Below are 17543 nucleotides of genomic sequence, written 5' to 3'. Positions count from 1 at the left end.
TAGAATGTTGTGTTGGAGAGTTGTCTGATAGCCTCCTGTTTGTAATCAGATCTATTCATGATGACAACGGCATCTCCTTTGTCTGCCTCTTTGATTACGATGTCAGAGTTGTTATTGAGGCTGTAGATGACGTTGTGTTCTGCATGGCTAAGGTTATGGGGCAAGCGGTGTTGCTTGTCGACAATCTCAGCTTGTGCACATCGGTGGATATGCTCTATGTAAAAGTCTAGTCTGTTGTTTCGACCGTCAGGAGGAGTCCATGCAGAATTCTTTTTGTAGCGTTGGTAGGAAGGTATCTGTGGGTTAGTGTGTTGTTCAGTGGTGTGGTGGAAATATTCCTTGAGTCGGAAATAGCGAAAGTAGGATTCCAGGTCACCGCAGAATTGTATCGTGTGTGGGGGTGGTAGGGCAGAAGGAGAGTCCCCAAGATAAGACGGACTCTTCTGCTGGGCTAAGTGTATAGCTGGATAGATTTACAATATTGTTGGATGAGTCAAGAGTATCACAGTTGTGGTCTCTTGTGGCATGTAGGAGTTTAGATAGTTTAGAATCCTTTTTCCTCTATAGAGAAGGAAAGTGAGTGTTGTAAATGGCCCGTCTTGTTTTTGTAAAGATCAACCACATGGAATTTTCTGTGGAAGTTTGGCTTTTGTAACATTTGTATCACGTTCTTCACTATGGTAACTGTGGCTACCTTGTTGTTTTTCTTTCATTCTGTAGACACCTCGGCAGTGGACCGACCCTTAAGTAATGCTGCGGACAGACTGTCTCAGATTAGGGGGGAAAAAAAAAAAAAAAAGCAGAGATGACATGTTTTTGGAGTTCATGAACACCTCAGCAGCTGCAGAGACAGAGCAAAGAGCATGGTGGCTGACCTTGTCCCAGAACATGGACACGGAGAGTCACATACAAATGCAGGAGCATGATCGCAGCACCAGGAGATGCTGCGACTCCTGTGGGACCAGGCAGACATGCTCCGGTGTCTTGTGGAGCTTCAGGAGTAGTGGAGGCAGGACAGAGTCCCGCTGCAGCCCCTCCATAATGCTCCACAACCGAGGGCTATGCCGCTCTCCCCCCTCCTGCCCCCAGTAGGTCTCAGAGAAGATTGTCCATGAGGCAGTACGTGCTCTCCTCCACCCTGGTGGAGGTGAGCAGAAAGCTGCAGCGAGCACGCTGACTGCTGGCCAGCAAGCTACCACCCTATCCCTGGAGACAGTGAATGAACCTTCCCACCCTTCCACCATTACTTAAATGTTCAGAAATAAAGTTTTGCATCATTCCAAAACGTTTCTTTATTAAATCATATCTTGTTCAGGAGGGATTTGTCGTTCACAGATATCAAAGGGGGGGTACACCAAAGGCAAACAACATACAGGAACAGAAAGCAGTCCTGCATCTCATTGCAGAACCTGGTTTTCAAAGCTTCCCTAATGCAAAGCCTCCGCGGTTCGCTCTCAGTGTAGTGCTGGCATCTGGCTGCTCATAATTGGTGGCCAGTCTTTCTGCCTCCACAGCCCAACCCTGAGGAACCTCTCACCCTTCGCTTCACACACATTACGAAGAACACAGCACACAGATATCACAGAAGGGAGGTACTTCTCACTCATGTCCAGCCTAGTGAGGAGACTCCTCCATCTACCCTTTAAACGCCCAAATGCACATTCTACAACCATTCTGCAACTGCTTAACCTCTTATTAAAACACTCCTTGTCGCTGTCAAGGCGCCCGGTGTACAGCTTCATTAGCCAAGGGAGCAAGGGGTAAGCAGGATCCCCCAGGATCACTATGGGTATTTCCACACCCCCCATCTGAATTTTTTGGTCGGGGAAGAACGTTCCCGCCTGCATCTTAGAGAACAGCCCCGAGTTATGAAATACACGAGCATCATGCACCTTCCCAGACCACCCCACATAGATGTTGGTGAAACAACCCCTGTGATCCACAAGCCCCTGCAGGACCATGGAAAAGTACCCCTTGCGCTTTATGTACTTGGTTGCTAGGTGTGCAGGTGCTAAGATAGGGATGTGCATCCCATCAATGGCCCCCCCGCAGTTTGGGAAGCCCATCGTGGCAAACCCCTCCACTATATCCTGCACATTTCCCAAAGTCACTATCCTTCATAGCAGAAGTCTATTTATGGCACTGCACACTTGGTTCACTGCTATCACCACTGTGGATTTACCGACTCTAAATTGATTCCCAACTGAACAGTAACAGTTGGGGGTTGTCAGCTTCCAGAGAGCGATGGTGACTCTCTTCTCCACCGTCATAGCTTATCTCAAGCGAGTGTTCACGCGCTTCAGAGACGGTGCCAGCTCCGAGCACAATTCGAGGAAAGTTGCCTTTCGCATACGAAAGTTTTGCAGCCACTGATAATCATCCCACAGCTGCATAATGATGCGGTCCCACCAGTCTGTGCTTGTTTCCCTGCACCAGAATCTGCGTTCCACAGAGTACAGGTGACACGTTACAGCCTGCAGCAATCGTGAATTGTTCTGCTCAATGGCGTGTAGCAGGGCAGCCTCGGTGGCATAGGTGTTGTATCTGCTTCGCCTTCTTGCTCTATTTCTAGAGTACTCCATGATAAGCATCAATGTATTTGTCACGCTCACAATTATAGCGCAGAGTTGAGCTGGCTCCATGTCTCTGCAGCAGTGGTGATTGCGGGGAGTAAAAAAAAGGCGTGAAAATCCTTTTCCTGTTTATTTGGGGGAAGAAGGGGGAAGAAGCAGCATTGCATCGTGGCACGAAGACACTTGTCCCAACAGCCACTGTGGCTAGTTGCACTGTGGGATAGCTACCCACATTGCACTGCTTTCTAATTCAAATTAAGGCTGGCCAGTGTGAATGCAAGAAACCAGTGCAAACAGCATCATGTGTACACTCTGCTGCGACTTCTAAAAATTGGCTGCTGAAAGTCGAATTAAACTAAGTTGAATTCCTGCGGCAGTGTATACATAGCCTCAGATGCTATTGTCCCTTCACATTTGTTGCGCAGTTGAAGCTCCGCTGTTTCCAGCATGGTGCTATTTTTTAGTTTTTGTTCATGTCCAGAGTATTTGATATTCTGTAGAAGTGAAGTGTAAAATCCTAGTGCTGTAGAATCAACTAAGTTACCTGGCTCAAAAATCATGTATGTCTCAATTTGCAAATCAGTTCAGAAATTTGACTGCAGTTTTATAACAATAGCTTCTGTTTTTTAAATAGATCCATTTAAGCAACATATGAACAAAGAACTAGAAGAAAAAGAAATAGGAAGCATTTCAACATGTTCCAAAAGTACAATTCAGCTGAAGGTAATGATGTGTTTGTTTTCCCATGACGAACTTATAAAAGTGCCTGCATTAAATGAAATTGATTTTTAGCTTACGTTAGTCCTTTTGTATACTTTACTATTTCAAAATTCCAGTATCTGCTTGAAGTAGATTCAGAATACTTATTAGCTGTTGGAACTCTTGTCAATATTCAGTCAGGCTGCACTGTTGCTGAGATTTTTCTTTTTGCATAGTTCAAAGCTGGAGTCAAAATTTAAGGTCAGATCTTCAGTTGAAGTAAATGGGCACCCCTGAGGATCTAGCTTTTATGGTCTAATCTGCACTACTGAAATCAGTAGATATTTTGTTATTGACTTTTGATAGGGTTAGGATTAGTCCCATAAAGCCTGATGGGGAGAAGAGGCAGTGCACCTCCTGTGATCCGCTGGGCACCTGAACATTTGTTATCACACGCATCATGTATCCAGTCAGACACCTTGATGTTATTTCATAGATTTAAGGCCAGAAGGGACCATCTAGTCTGACCTCCTGAAAACTTGGGCTTGTCCAGAATTTGAATCTGGGATCTTTCGCACCTAAAGCAAGACTCATACCCTACACCAATGAGGCACGCTCATTGGATCTGCTCTTTGATCCACTTGTTCAGGTACAAAAATCTGTCACCAAGTGTTCTGTTCTCTGGATGGTGGAAGTTGATGTCCAGCACATGTAACATCTTGGATCAATTATCCAAGAGGTAACCTGAGGCTGTCAACTCTGTCCTCCGAGTAGTTTTAGAAAACTTGATAATGAATAGGAACCAAAGCTGGATAGATGGAAAATATTTTTAGAAAATGAATATCATTTTTATTACTTGGATTGCCATAGCATTCAAAATGTACTAGACACTTTCCGCACACAGATGCAGTCCTTACCTGTAAGGATATGCAATCTATTTTAGATTTTAAATTGATGGTCCTTCTCATTTGTCATCTTGCTCAATAATTATCATTAGTTTTGTTCTCCTAGTAGTGACTCACTACTAGTTCTAAAATGAACCACATGAGATACATCTTGTTGTTCATGTCATCGGACTACTGTATCCTATTACTCATCTCCATGACATGCTACTTCTAATGACATGTAAATTAGATTGCCATGAAAGCAGTTTTATAGAGAGAGAACACACAGTTATTCAACACCAGGGTAGATTCTGGTTTAGATTTTCTAGCTGAATACATTGAAATCAAGAAAATATTCTCTCTGCACTTGCAGAAGAGGCTACTGCTGTCAAAAGTTGGGCTGACATTTCAGCAAACTGTTGTTCCAGGTGCTTAGATAGGAACTTTCACCAGTTCAATAAACTGATGGTTTTTAAACTTTGGCAACAAAAATGTACTGCTTGATTATTTTTTTTTTATTTAAATTATTTTAATAGATTATAGTAAATTTAGGTTATAACATAAATTGTCATAATTTCAAATAGGTTTCTTATAAAAAAGAAAATTATTTAATTTGGATTAAAAAAATGCAACTTTGTTTATTTAAATCATTATTTTTATTCACCTTTTACTCTCACTCACGCGGGAGTCTGATGTTTAGTCGGAATCTTACAGCAGGCCACGATTTTTTTTGTTGAAGGACAATCATGGGTACAGACAGAGCAAATGCAAAGGTGATGTGTAACCTGAGGCATGATGTACATTGGTAAATTGGGTGCAAGTGAGAACAAAGGAAGCTAGGTTGGTGTAACTTACATGGTTAGAGGCTAGAAGAAGCTAAAGTCTTATTTAACTTGCACTTGCTAATTGCTTCCTCTACTGCACCCATCATATCTGGCTTTTCAGAATGTAAATCACACTATCTTAGGCTTCCTGGTTAAACTCTCTAACACACGGCAACTAACATGTAACTTACATGGCCTCTGAATTTGGTCCTTGATCTTAAAAAAGTGCATACATGAATTATCTTATTTTTCATATGATAAAGAAAGTAAAGGGTATGTCTACACTGTGGAGACTATATCAGCCTTGCTATGCTGGCATAGCCCCATAGTGTAGATGCAACCTACACTGACAGAAGTAGTTTTCCTGCAAGTATAGGAACACCACCTCACCAAACAAAGTTAATTGTGTTGACGGAAACCCACTACCATTGACATAAACTGCATCTACAGTGGGGGTTTTGTTGGCATAGGTACATTGGCCATAGGTGTGGGTTTTTTCATGCCCTCCAACCGAAGTAGCTATGTGACAGGATCTTTTAACGTAGACCAAGCCAAAGAAAGAGTGAATGTTGAAGGAAAAATGGTTTTAAGTGTATATTAAGTTTGAGAGACTTACTTGTGTTTCATGTATGTTATTAAAATAACCGCTGTATGTCTTTAGTTGTATGGTGCTAAGTAATATCATGTTTGATTTTCTTTTCTTTTTTTTTTTTTTTTTTTCAGTGGCCAACACTGGGCCAGTTAGTTTTTTCTTCGACATTACAGCAGTCGAGAACTTTTAAGCCAGAGAAAGAAGTTGATTTGAAACGGCTTCATCTTCACAAGTCTTTAGAATCTACGTGGCCAAAAGTGAATAGCCAGTTCTTATCTACTCTGACTAAACCGAACAGTTATCCATTTACCCTGTTACAAAAGGACCTTTTTTGTATTATGAATTGGTACAAGGACTTGTTCTACCCAGAAAGAACTGCTTTAGGGAATGGGGAAGAAGTCCGTCACGCTTACTGTCTGCATGCAGTGAATCATGTCCTGAAGGCAAATGCCCAGGTCCTCAGTAATAATGCCAAACGAAGAGATCAGAAGCCAGCAGTTGATAACGATGACTTCAGGGACCAAGGACTCACTAGACCTAAGGTGGGAGGACTCCATTAGCATAATCTTTTGCTGGGTAATTCGCCCTGCCATGCAAATGTCATATAGTTTATCCTGGCATTATCCTCTAGCTCTTTATATCTTGTGACATGTTCACAGTTTTTGTTTTTCCACACTGGCTGATCATGTTGTCTTGAAGCTGTCTGTAAGGGTTAAGGGCAAATTGTCTGGGAGAAGGGATAGCTTTAGTTTTGAAAGTTTTGCAGGCAGACTGATTCCAGGAGGCCTGTTCTTTTGGAATAGTTTTTTAAATGCCATTGGAGATTGATTTGTGTCTCCTTTCTTGTTCTTATTCCATTGCTGCTGCACTAGCAAATAAAGAGCCTCCATATCTTCCTTTAAAACGTACACTTACACTTGCTGCTGTTGTAGGCCAACATCTGTACAGACTGCCCCAGAAAATCACTGGCTGCCCTTAGGCCCTGTGGAGACAGTCCTGTACAGCCACTACTCCTCAGCCAAAGCCTTATGAGTCCCCAGTCCTTTCCTCTGCTTCTCAAGGGCTACTGTCATTGCAGGTCCCACTTTTGCCTCAGGCATTCTTTGTATCTGGTGCAGCATAACTTGGGGCCAACATTCCTCTGCTGTTACTACATAACTGTTGCTATGTCAACTAAAAATCAGCAGGGAACTATCTGTATTGGCCTTAGGGGATCCAGTCAGCTTCTGATGAGGCCACTTTTCACTTTCATTGGTGATGAGGCTCAGATTAGAGCTGTCTTTCAATTAAATTATGCTTTTCCTGGGGAGCAGATCAAAAAGCCACCACAAACTGTTTGATGGACAGCTCAATTCAGTTTGCGCTGATTTGTCACGGGAAGTGTAAATGGCCTCATTTAGAAGTCCTAGTGTTGGATCGCCACGGTACATTATAGACAGATCACTTCACCTTTTAAAAACATCTGGCTTGGGATTTTTTCTTCTAACAATTTATTTAGATATTAATAGTTAGGTATGTTGAGTGTTTGTGCCTTAACTTTTACTAGAGCCAAACTTGGGTCCAATACAGCACCTACTCCAAGTAGCTGTGTAGAGGCTATTCTAGCCATTTGGCTGGATAACCTGCGTGTGGGCCTTTGCTAGTTTGTGGGTGAAGAACAGCAGGATTTGCAGAGTGACAATCCTCTGGTGCTCGTGCCCCTGTCTTGTCCATACTCTGCATGCTAATGACTAGAGTGCCCTTTGCAGAGCTGAGCTCCAGACCACGGTCGGGGGTAAACACCAGTGCATCCAGCCCCATCCATTGTACAGCAAAACTTCACCAGTTCCACTTCAAGGGTTCCTCTTTGGCCACAGAAAAGGGGGCTAAATTTACTCATTGCGTTTCCCGATCAAGTTTAATATAAATTGAAAACCCAATGGATCTTTCCTTGGAGCTGGGGGAATCTACATCTACTGAGTCACTTTATAGCTGGCTTACAATAAGGTGTTTGAGAGCCAGCAGCTAGGGCCTGTTTTAGTGGAAGTGCATCTTGAAACGCACCACTGAGCCAGCTTCAGGACCCAAGCATCTCTCTGTTCAGTCAGGCTTTCATCTCTCAGGCACAACCCTTTAGTTTGGAATTTATTTGCAGGGGACCTATATTTCCTTTAATCACTGGGACGTGGCCAAATGGCACAGTAACGAGTACCGTGTATAACAATAAATAAAATTCAGATATCTATCTATTTTGTGCTTCATGGGGTGATGTGGATTCCCTTCTTTTCTAGAGAAGACGTCCTTACTCATGGAAGTTATCCTTTTGTAATTGTGTTGGTCTATACAGGTGCTGATTGTAGTGCCCTTTCGTGAATCCGCCTTACGGGTGGTGCAGATTTTCATCAGCCTCCTCGAGGCAGGGAGTAAAAAAAAAATAGATGTAAGTAACAAAAAGCGCTTCAAAGGGGAGTTTGGTTCTGATCCAGATGAGAAACCCCCCAACCTGAAAAGACCTGAAGATTATGAAGCTGTGTTTGCCGGCAACATCGATGACCATTTCAGGATAGGTAATAAAATCATTTGATCAATATTTTAGCTTTAAAACTTAAAGAACAGGGATACAGTTTTCCTAAATGACTTAGGAGCCTAAGTTCCATTGACTTCCAATGAGACTTAGGCTCCTAAGTGCCTAAATCACTTTTTAAAATGCGGCTTAGATACTTTTGAAAATTTCATCCCAGGTGTGTGTGTGTGTGTGTGGTGTGTGTGTGTGTGTGTGTGTGTCATTATGAAATTCTTGGTGACATTCTTGGTTAAGATCAAGTTTAAATATAATTTGAAAACCCAGTGTATCTTTTCTTGGAGCTGAGGGAATCTATATAGCAATAGAGAAAGGATGGACTTGATATAATGGATCTTTTCCACCACTAATGACTATAATTTCTTCTATAGATGTTTTATAATCAGTTTGTTTGCACTGAAATTATTAATCAGTAATGGCCTGAGGAAAATTAGAAATTCTGTAATGAGCAAAGCAATTTTGTACTATATTGCATGAGATTTCCAGCAGAGCTTTCATGCATGCAAAGGGATGGGCAGTGAGTATGAATATTGGTTGAGCAGAAAATTTCAAGACCGTTTAATAAATTGAAATTTCATGCTGGTTTGGTAGCTCAGTATGAAGAGAATTAGCTTGTGGCTTGATGCCATGATGAATAGGTGGTTTTTCAAGCTTATCTTCACAGATGATAAGAGGCTGTTAGTATTATTGTCTCTTGAAAGATAAATTGGCATTCAGAGATATTTGATCATGTAGTGGGAAATGCAAGCAGTTGCCCTCCCCTACACCCCATGTGAATAGCTGTGTTTTATTGAGAGTTACATTGCTTTCTGCAGCCAAATCACTCTCTTCAGCATCCCATCCCCTGCAAAAGCCTGTGTGATTCACCTACTAGCTATGAAGAAATGCACATCTGGATAAAGATGAAATTATCATCTGTCATCTTGCAGCAGTATTTATGATGACATCCATCACCATGTTATCTAGGCACTAACATTCTTTTTAGCATGGAATAGGGAATGCATTTTAAACTCTACTAGTTCATTATTATTTTAAATATTTAAAAAATATATATTTGTCAATTTTTTTTTTTTTTTTTTGCATTAAATTGCAACTCTGTCTTGTGTTTTTATGCCCTGTGATAGTTTAGTTCATTGGCTTAATTTCCAGTGATTGTTTTTTAAATTTATTTTTATTTAACCAAAACATACAAGGGGTAAAACCCTGGTCCTGTTGAAGTCAAGGGGAGTTTTGCTTTGACTTCAGTAGGTCAGTAATTCCACCCAAAGTGCCTGACGTTGGCTCAGAAAGCTGAGGGCCCAAATACTATCAAGGGTGTAGTCATGAAATGGATAACTAACTCATCGCCTTATTTGGTACACAAGAAACACATCTAGGTCAGCCCAGCGTGCCTGCTAAATCATGCTAGCGTAGAACCAGTGTCCATGAAGTTACTCTAAACTGGCATTGACGGAAATGAGAGCAGAATGGGTCGTCCTGCCTTTATGAAGGGAGGGAGTGCTTTGTGTTGCATTGTAGTAACTGCTGGTGGATCTGTGAATGGTATTGATATATTTTTAAAGCTGTTCCATCCGGTCCTTCTTGAACAAAGGAAGATAATGATTACAAAAAGCTTAAAAGGAGAAGGGTATAAACTGTGGGGGTGGAGGAGGAGGAGAGGGAATGTGGAGTTTTTTCCCTTTCCATGACCCTTTGGGGAGAAAGGAAATACAGTGATCAAAATGTCCAACATATTTACTAAGGAAATACTGCTGTTTGTTTTTTATTGGACAGGAGTTGCTGTTCTTCAAAAGAGTATGCGATTATATGCACCATTTTACTCTTCCGATATCATCATTGCCTCTCCCCTGGGTTTGAGAACCATTATTGGAGCAGAGGGGGAGAAGAAGAGAGATTTTGATTTCCTCTCGTCAATAGAAATTCTTATAATTGATCAAGCAGATGTTTACCTGATGCAGAATTGGGAGCATATTCTGGTAGGTTTTTTTCCACCAAATATTACTTTGTTTGTTTGGCATGCTGCACAATGTCTAACTAGCGAGATAATTCATCCCTAGCAATAAAACTCTGTGACAAATTTTCATTCTCTCTCGCTGCCTTACACTTAAATGTTTTATCTCACTGACATTTTCCCATGCTAAAAGTAATCTTGTCCTGGAATATCAGATGCATGCTGAAGTCTGCTAGGCCTATGACTCTCTTTGGATTTCAGTAATACTCAGCACTTTTACTCTGTAGGTTTCAGTATTTGGCATTTCTGTAGCACATTTTATCCAACGTTCTGTGAAAACTTTCACAAATGTTGATTAAATTTTGGAACAACCCAATGAGGAAGATAATGGGGATAGCTTCACCCACTTCTGGGAGAAGTAGCATAGCAGCTGGTTGACAGATTACAGCAACATTACACAACGTTTCTGGTCAGAAAATAAAGTAGAATACTGTATCCAATTATAACTTTGTGTGGCACTTAGGCAGAATGCAATTTCTTTCCTGACTTCGGTAGGTAAACACCCCTATGCTTTCCAAATTTAGGTAATTCATAAACACCCCTTAAATCACTACTTAAAAATGTTAGCTTTGTATCTTTCAGGAAAACATGTACATTGTTCAGTGTATTAAATCAAAACAATTTTCCATGAGACTGCTGGACTGAAATGCCCTACTAAGGTGCCCGGGTATAACTTCCTGGGAATTAAGACACACCATTAACACTGCTTTCAGAAGTGAGCTTGGAGAGTGTCTTTTCTAACAAACGTGTCCTGGGGGAAAAAGGCGTAAAACTGAATAGTAACAAAAATGTATTAACTGATACCAATCCAGAAGGTTTCTCTGTGTGAAATTCACTGCTGTGACATTTAGGCCTGGTGCCATCTCCTTTACATAGGGATGAATTTACCATCTATGTTCATAATTCTCACTGAGTGTTAGGGGGGGTTCTACTTGGGCTTTATTGATTAGGCCTAGAGCTTCTGGAACTGGCCCCAAGTTGTAAAAAGAAAAATACTCTTACCACAGGTGGAAGAAATCAGGAGCTGGGACCATACCGAGATTGAAGTCTGCCTCACTTTAAGTGTCTGTCTAAAGTCTGAGATGCTAATGACTTTTAATTAGGTCCTATAGAAAGAAATCTAGTAAATGACTAAAATTCATTTGATGAGTAAGCAGGATCCAGAAAGCTGTCTTCTGGGAGGCTGCTGGTCTGTTATGCTGTAGGCTGATTTGTTCACCTCCACTCCCTTTCACAGTGCAGATAACTTACTTGCAAATTGTGTGTTCATGGTATACAATTACATACATGTGTTTATCTCTAAAGCACCTGATGAATCACCTCAACCTCCTGCCTTTGGAGTCCCACGGTGTCGATTTTTCACGAGTGCGCATGCTGAATCTGAATAACTGGTCAAGGTATTATCGTCAGACACTACTGTTTAGTGCTCTTCAAGATCCCCAGATTAACTCTATCTTCAATAAACACTGCTTCAATTACAGAGGGCAGGTGAGTTCATGGACAGACAGATAACTGTCTTCGATTTTGGAGGTAATGGGGTAACAGGGTCAGCTGCCTCCTGTGCGCCCTCTTGTGCTGGCTTGGCTTTGCTGCACCCTGCCGCAGTTTCCCCTCAATAACTCAAAACACCGGAAGTTCTTCTACCCCCTCTTACAGTGGGACCAGCCCCTCATCCCTGAGATATTGCCTCTGACTGTTCTCGGAGCCTCTGGAGAAGACACAAGGTCTATCCTGCCTTCTTTGCCTTCTCTCCAAAAGGAAAACAAAACCTCCAGCTGGGACTTTCTACCCAACCACAACTCCCTTCCTCAGGGACCACTGCAGGAGACTTTCATCCTGCAGCTTCACTCCCGCCTTTCCCCTTTGACTGTCCACAGGCTTCTGTTTTTCTGACCCCCTCAGGCTGGGTCCCAGAGGCATGGTTTAGTCACATGGCAGTCAAGTGACAATTCATTTTCTTCACTGTGGATGCAAATAGGTCTCAGGCCAATGTGATGCAACTTATCTCCCTTTAGAAGGGTCAGCCACCCTGTGACAAGATGCCGTGTTAGTCTTCAACATGAAGAAACAGCAATAGAAATTCTTATTGTTTGTACATGTGCCAGTATATTATCCACATCAGTTTTTAATCTACATAATCGTGCAGCCTGCACTAAGAACTATCTCCAATGGCAGACTATTGTCCTAAGCAACCATTGTTATCCCCAGCAATTTTATTATACCTATTAGATTTTTTATTTAATGTGTTTATGATGGCAGTGTCTAAGAGCCAGCCAAGAAAGGGGTCCCATTGTGGTAGGCACTGTGCAAACAGAGTAGTTACAGATGTGGACTCCTGATGTGGACTCCTGATGTGACAAAGTTTCAGGTCAAATTTTAGGGACTGGTTTTGTGTTGAATCTTATAAACCTTACTATTAAGAGTTTAGAGTTTTTTTGTTTCAATGGAGTTTTTGTTTACAAGTTACATTCCCTCTAACTTGCTTGCAGCCAAACCCTGCCGCACTGTACCAATCCATGAGAACCAGAAAGTGAAAATGACGAGTCAGTTTTCATGTCCAAGATGAGCAAAAGGCATAAAATAAGCAGCAAGTTATTTCCCATTCCCATATCCTCCTAGATGCCATGTTATGTATCTTACATCCTCCTACATGCCATCCTTACTCAGACACTGTGTAGAAGTGGTGCTAGCAGTAGTGCTTTATTGACTTGTTCAAAACAGCCTCATTTGTTGTCTGAAGGAGTATGCCATTAACTGAAAACTGCTTAGAATGTGAAGGCTTTTTAAACGCCATTTATGTTTTACTACTTCTCTAACTTTTTTACTTGCCTCTGCAGGTAGCCGTAAGGAACGTACCCTTGATCGGCTCTGTTAGCCTGGTAGTGGTACAGCTTCCTCATGTCTTTCGAAGGCTGGAAGCGGAAAGCTCTATTTCTGTAATAGATGCAAGGTAATCTGTCACCCAGACCATTCTGCTATGCCCCAGTGCCTGCCATTTCAAATGCTGTGTTTAGAAGAATATAGTGCACTCTAGAGCACATAGGGCTGGTGTGCCTAAAAATAATAAAAAATGAAATAGTAACACGTGTGCTTATTGCTCATCAAATGTGGGTTAGACATTGCAGGGTCAAATAAATGCACTGGTGCTTTCCTCTCCCCTAGTCCTCGCTCCCCCTATTTTTCTTTAAAAAAATTATAATCAGCATCATAGCACCCTTGCACTGATGTAGCTGTGTACTTAAACCTTCTCAAGTCTAGAAATCTTAGTCAATTTAAAGATTTTCTTGACTGTAACACAGAATAATAATGTTTGGAGGTTATGGGAGTTTCTTTGGGGGAGGAGGGTTGGTGTGGTTCTTTTTTGTTTGTTTTGATCATTCTTAAGAAAGCTTATTTAGATGTTGGAAGGATGAATATTGACTCGGGATAATATCCGTGTGCATTGTCTTAACCCAGGTTTCAGTTCTTCATTGACAAGATTTTGCCTGAGTATCGCGATGCAGTCATGTCACACACGCTTATTTATGTTCCATCGTATTTCGACTATGTGCGTCTTCGAAATTATTTCAAGAGGGAAGAGCTGAATTTCACACACATCTGTGAATACACCAAAAAATCTGGTATCTCCAGAGCAAGACAATTCTTCCTCAAGGGAGAGAAGCAGTTCTTAATTTTCACTGAACGCTTTCACTTTTACAAAAGGTAAGCCATGGGCCAGATTCTGCTCTGAGGTGCACATGTGGAAATCTGAGAGCAAATTCTGGACCCATGAATGCATGCTATCCCCAAGCTTAGCAGTAATAAGGTGATGGTGTATTCTGTTTCATGAACCAATGTAAACTGTTTGGGGAATCCTTAGATTGAAGTAGGAGATTCATGAAATACTAACATAAACAAAAATCGCAAGTTTCCCCTTAAGTATTTAATAATACCTTTATTTGTATAGGGCTTAATGCTGGGAGATGTTCCTCTGACATCTGCAGGAGCACAGCACCATGCAGAATTGGCCTCATAGTATCTTTCATCACAGTCTATATCTGTGTGAGGATAATTCCTTTCACCTCTGGAAATGAACATGGAATTTGTTCCATGACAGCAGGATTACTGAAAAAGTTTTTTGTGGACCATAATAAGTTTTCTAGTTGAAACTACTTGTGAAATTCAGATAGGCAACCCGAAGTTATAGAAGTGGGATTCTGCTACAAACCCAGGGGCTGATGAAACTAACCTTGTGTACAAGGTTATGGGATTCTTATTGAGCACAAGTGGTTAGGGTTTCTGCTAAATCACATTGAAAAGACAGCACCTACAACTGTTCAGTGCTCCCCAGCATTGCCTGAGGAAGAATGTCCCCGCATGACTCTCCAGCCGGGGTACAGCAGGATATAAACTGGCTTGAAAATCTCAGGGTATGTCTATATTGACGGCAGCAAAGTCGCCACCATCAGATCGACCTGTCTGGATCAATTGAGCAGTCAGTGAAGACCTGCTCAGTCCATCCAGAAGTCGACGCTGGTAAACCGCCCCCTCAAGTGGCGTAGCATTGCATGTTCCCGTCAGCACAGTGCAGTGAAGATGCCACGCAGAAGGGAAGCACAGCAGTTGACGGGAGTTATGCAAGCTACTCTGTGTAGCTTGCGTAACTCTCATCGACTGCCGCCAAATCGCCAGGTAAGTGTAGACTAGGGCTCAGCTTAATAAAAGGCTGGGAACAGGTAAGCTTTATGTGCTAGAAATTAACCTGAAACACTCACATGCTTCATCCTTTGGATTTACAGTATTGCAGAGCCATCTCTTCAAGATCCCACATCTAAGCATAAGGGTCTTGCTATTTTGAATAATACGCTCATCCATCAGGCTGTGTTGGTTTTTTTGCTGTTGGTTTGAGGATTCTCCCCTCCCACCCACCATACTTTAGACTTCTTGCCCTTTTAGAATATAGCTTTTCCGGTTAAGCCCGTATTCTAAGTAACACTCTTGAAATAGTAATACTTAGCATTTTAGGAGCCAAAGTGAGCAGAGTTGGTACTGACTTACACCAAAGGCAAAATTTGGCCCTGCATCTTCAAAGTATTTTACAACTACTAACTCATTCTCCATAAATTCCCTGTGTGGCAGAGATGCAATAATTAATATTTACATTTTGCACATTTGAGAAGCTGAAGCAGGGAGGTTAAAGAACTTGTTGAAGGCCCCAGAAGGAAATGCTAGCAGAGCCGGGTTTAGAACTGGAATTTCTAGTTTTCAAGTCCTCTCATTGATGCAGTAAACTATGCAGTGACTCTGCCAGGCAGAGCGCTTGGGCTGGCAGTGTGGCAGCTTCCCAGAGTGACTGTTCTGAGGTTTTAATATATATTTTGGAGTATTTCTGTAGTTAATTTCTTCTCCCGCTCCACAATAGTCCAGGAAAAAGCATTAAAACTAAATTAATGTTGGATTTTAAAGAAAAAAAATTCCAGATATGTAACTGACAAGTCAAGGCTATTCAGAGAACTTACTTTGTCCTCACTAGAGCTGGTCACAGTTTTTTTTTTTGATGGAATAGTTTTCTGTTGAAAAATGCTGTTTAGTCAAAACCTTCCTGTAAAATATTTGGATATCAATTCTGATGAAATTTTCAATGGAATAAAATAAAAATGTTTCCATTAATTTCATTTAAACTTTTATTGTATTCAAATATTTAATACATTATGTTACATGCATGCATGCATAATATTAGTCAAAATAAAACATTTTGATAATCCTGAATCAGTTTTAATTTTCATTTTGTATGACATTTTGGTTTTTTTGTTCTGATCCGGAACATTTCTTTTTTTTTTGGAAATGTTGGAATTTTCTTTGAAATGGAAATTCCAGTTCTTGACCAGTTTTAGTCCTGACTAGCACATATGTAAGATTGTTCCAGGACTCCAACAGTCCTTTGTATGGCAAGGGCTGCCACGTCCTTGTTACATACTGGGACATAGTGAAAGCATTTTAAGCAATTAGACATTTTAAGCAGTCTACATTATAGTCCTCTAGTAATTCCTAATGTATTGCAAAGGGGCATTTTGTAAAATGTTGGCTGTCCACCATGATGTAAGAAAGATTATTTAGCTAAGAGACAGGGTTTTATTTCAGTGATGCATGTCTGTGGGTGGGGGAGAGATCCAAAAAACCTATTATCTAAATTTAAGCCCAGACCCAGCAACAGGATCTATATATCCCCATGGAATTGCACTGGCTTAATTTGGACACCACAGGGGCACAAGGGTCTGCCCGCGTGAATCCTTTTGCAGGATTGGGGTCTTAGTTTGACTAAGTTTTACTATATTAGGATTAAATCCAAGGAGTTTAAGTGCAGAGGGAGTTGATGGTGCTTAGCACTTTTCCAGGAGGTGCCCAATACCTAAGAGGATTAAGCCTGCTTCTGTTGAAGTCAATGCCAAGACTCCCAGACATCAGTGGATGTAGCATTGGACTCGCGGAGTTCAGTCATGCAAGAGGCTGAGTGCACTTAACTCCAATAGAAATCAGTGGGAAATGGGAGACCTCAAAGTCTCACAGGGTTGAGTCCTCAATTTACTGTGTAACTTTCGTAAGTGGACAGTATAAATAGAGTTTCTGAAACCAGATTGCAGAATACAAGGTTGTGACAGTTGTATTTTTCTCTAATTCAGATACCTGATAAAGGGCATCAGAAACCTCATTTTCTATGAGCTACCAACCTACCCCCATTTCTACAGCGAGGTTTGTAATATGCTGAAGGCTACAGTCAGTGGAGAGGAAGCTACTTGGACTTGTACTGTTCTCTATTCAAAGTATGATGCTCAGAAGTTGGCTGCTGTGGTAGGTGTAGATCGTGCCGCTCAAATGCTGCAGTCTACAAAAAATGTGCACCTTTTTGTTACTGGAGAAAATGAATGAACAAAGTCACGAACGGAGACTCTTGTTGTACAGACTTGGATTTTTTTGTCTAACATAAACATTTGATGCTGTTTTTTTAAAATAAGAATGAGAATAAGTTGTAGGAGGAGAAAATGTATAAAAATATTTTGTTGGAATTTGTTTCACAGGGTTAATTTGTATATTTAAATACTCCCACTTAAGCCAAGGAGGGATGTAAAAGGTACCTTAAGCAAAGCACATGTGCTTCTTTTTTGTGCAAGTGAACAAGTTTAAAAAAAATATTACACTTTCTTGGCTACCTTACCCCACATGCTCTGTCTGCATACAGGAAAATATTTAGTAACTAGTTGTGGGGTGAAAAATACCCTGTCATTAAACCATGGCACTCCCTTTTCCCCATTCTTTGTCATAGGAATCTCCCTATGTCCCTTCATCAAAGGCAGCTGTCCACTTACTCATTTAGTGGAAATTCTGCCAGATGTTGAGAATGTTCATGCAAGACAGTCTGCACT

General features: G+C 41.3%; 1 protein-coding gene across 1 annotated transcript in view; it reads left to right on the top strand.

Annotated features, from left to right (window-relative positions):
• Window positions 1-17186, top strand: part of UTP25 (UTP25 small subunit processome component) — a 28827-nt gene extending 11641 nt beyond the window's left edge. The window contains exons 5-12 of the mRNA XM_067565019.1: window positions 3208-3296; window positions 5704-6114; window positions 7899-8118; window positions 9906-10108; window positions 11449-11631; window positions 12981-13093; window positions 13600-13845; window positions 16803-17186. Of these exons, the coding sequence (XP_067421120.1) occupies window positions 3208-3296; window positions 5704-6114; window positions 7899-8118; window positions 9906-10108; window positions 11449-11631; window positions 12981-13093; window positions 13600-13845; window positions 16803-17049 (1712 nt within the window). The 3' untranslated portion in view covers window positions 17050-17186. The remainder of the gene's footprint in view (window positions 1-3207; window positions 3297-5703; window positions 6115-7898; window positions 8119-9905; window positions 10109-11448; window positions 11632-12980; window positions 13094-13599; window positions 13846-16802) is intronic.
• Window positions 17187-17543: the final 357 nt, after the last annotated feature.

This window comes from Emydura macquarii, unplaced genomic scaffold, assembly GCF_026122565.2.
Source record: "Emydura macquarii macquarii isolate MOO-44397 ecotype Brisbane River unplaced genomic scaffold, CSIRO-AGI_Emac_v2 contig_2676, whole genome shotgun sequence".
NCBI classification, from domain to species: Eukaryota; Metazoa; Chordata; order Testudines; family Chelidae; genus Emydura; species Emydura macquarii.
Note: the sequence above shows the minus strand (reverse complement) of the source record. Positions and strands in the feature narration are given on the sequence as shown.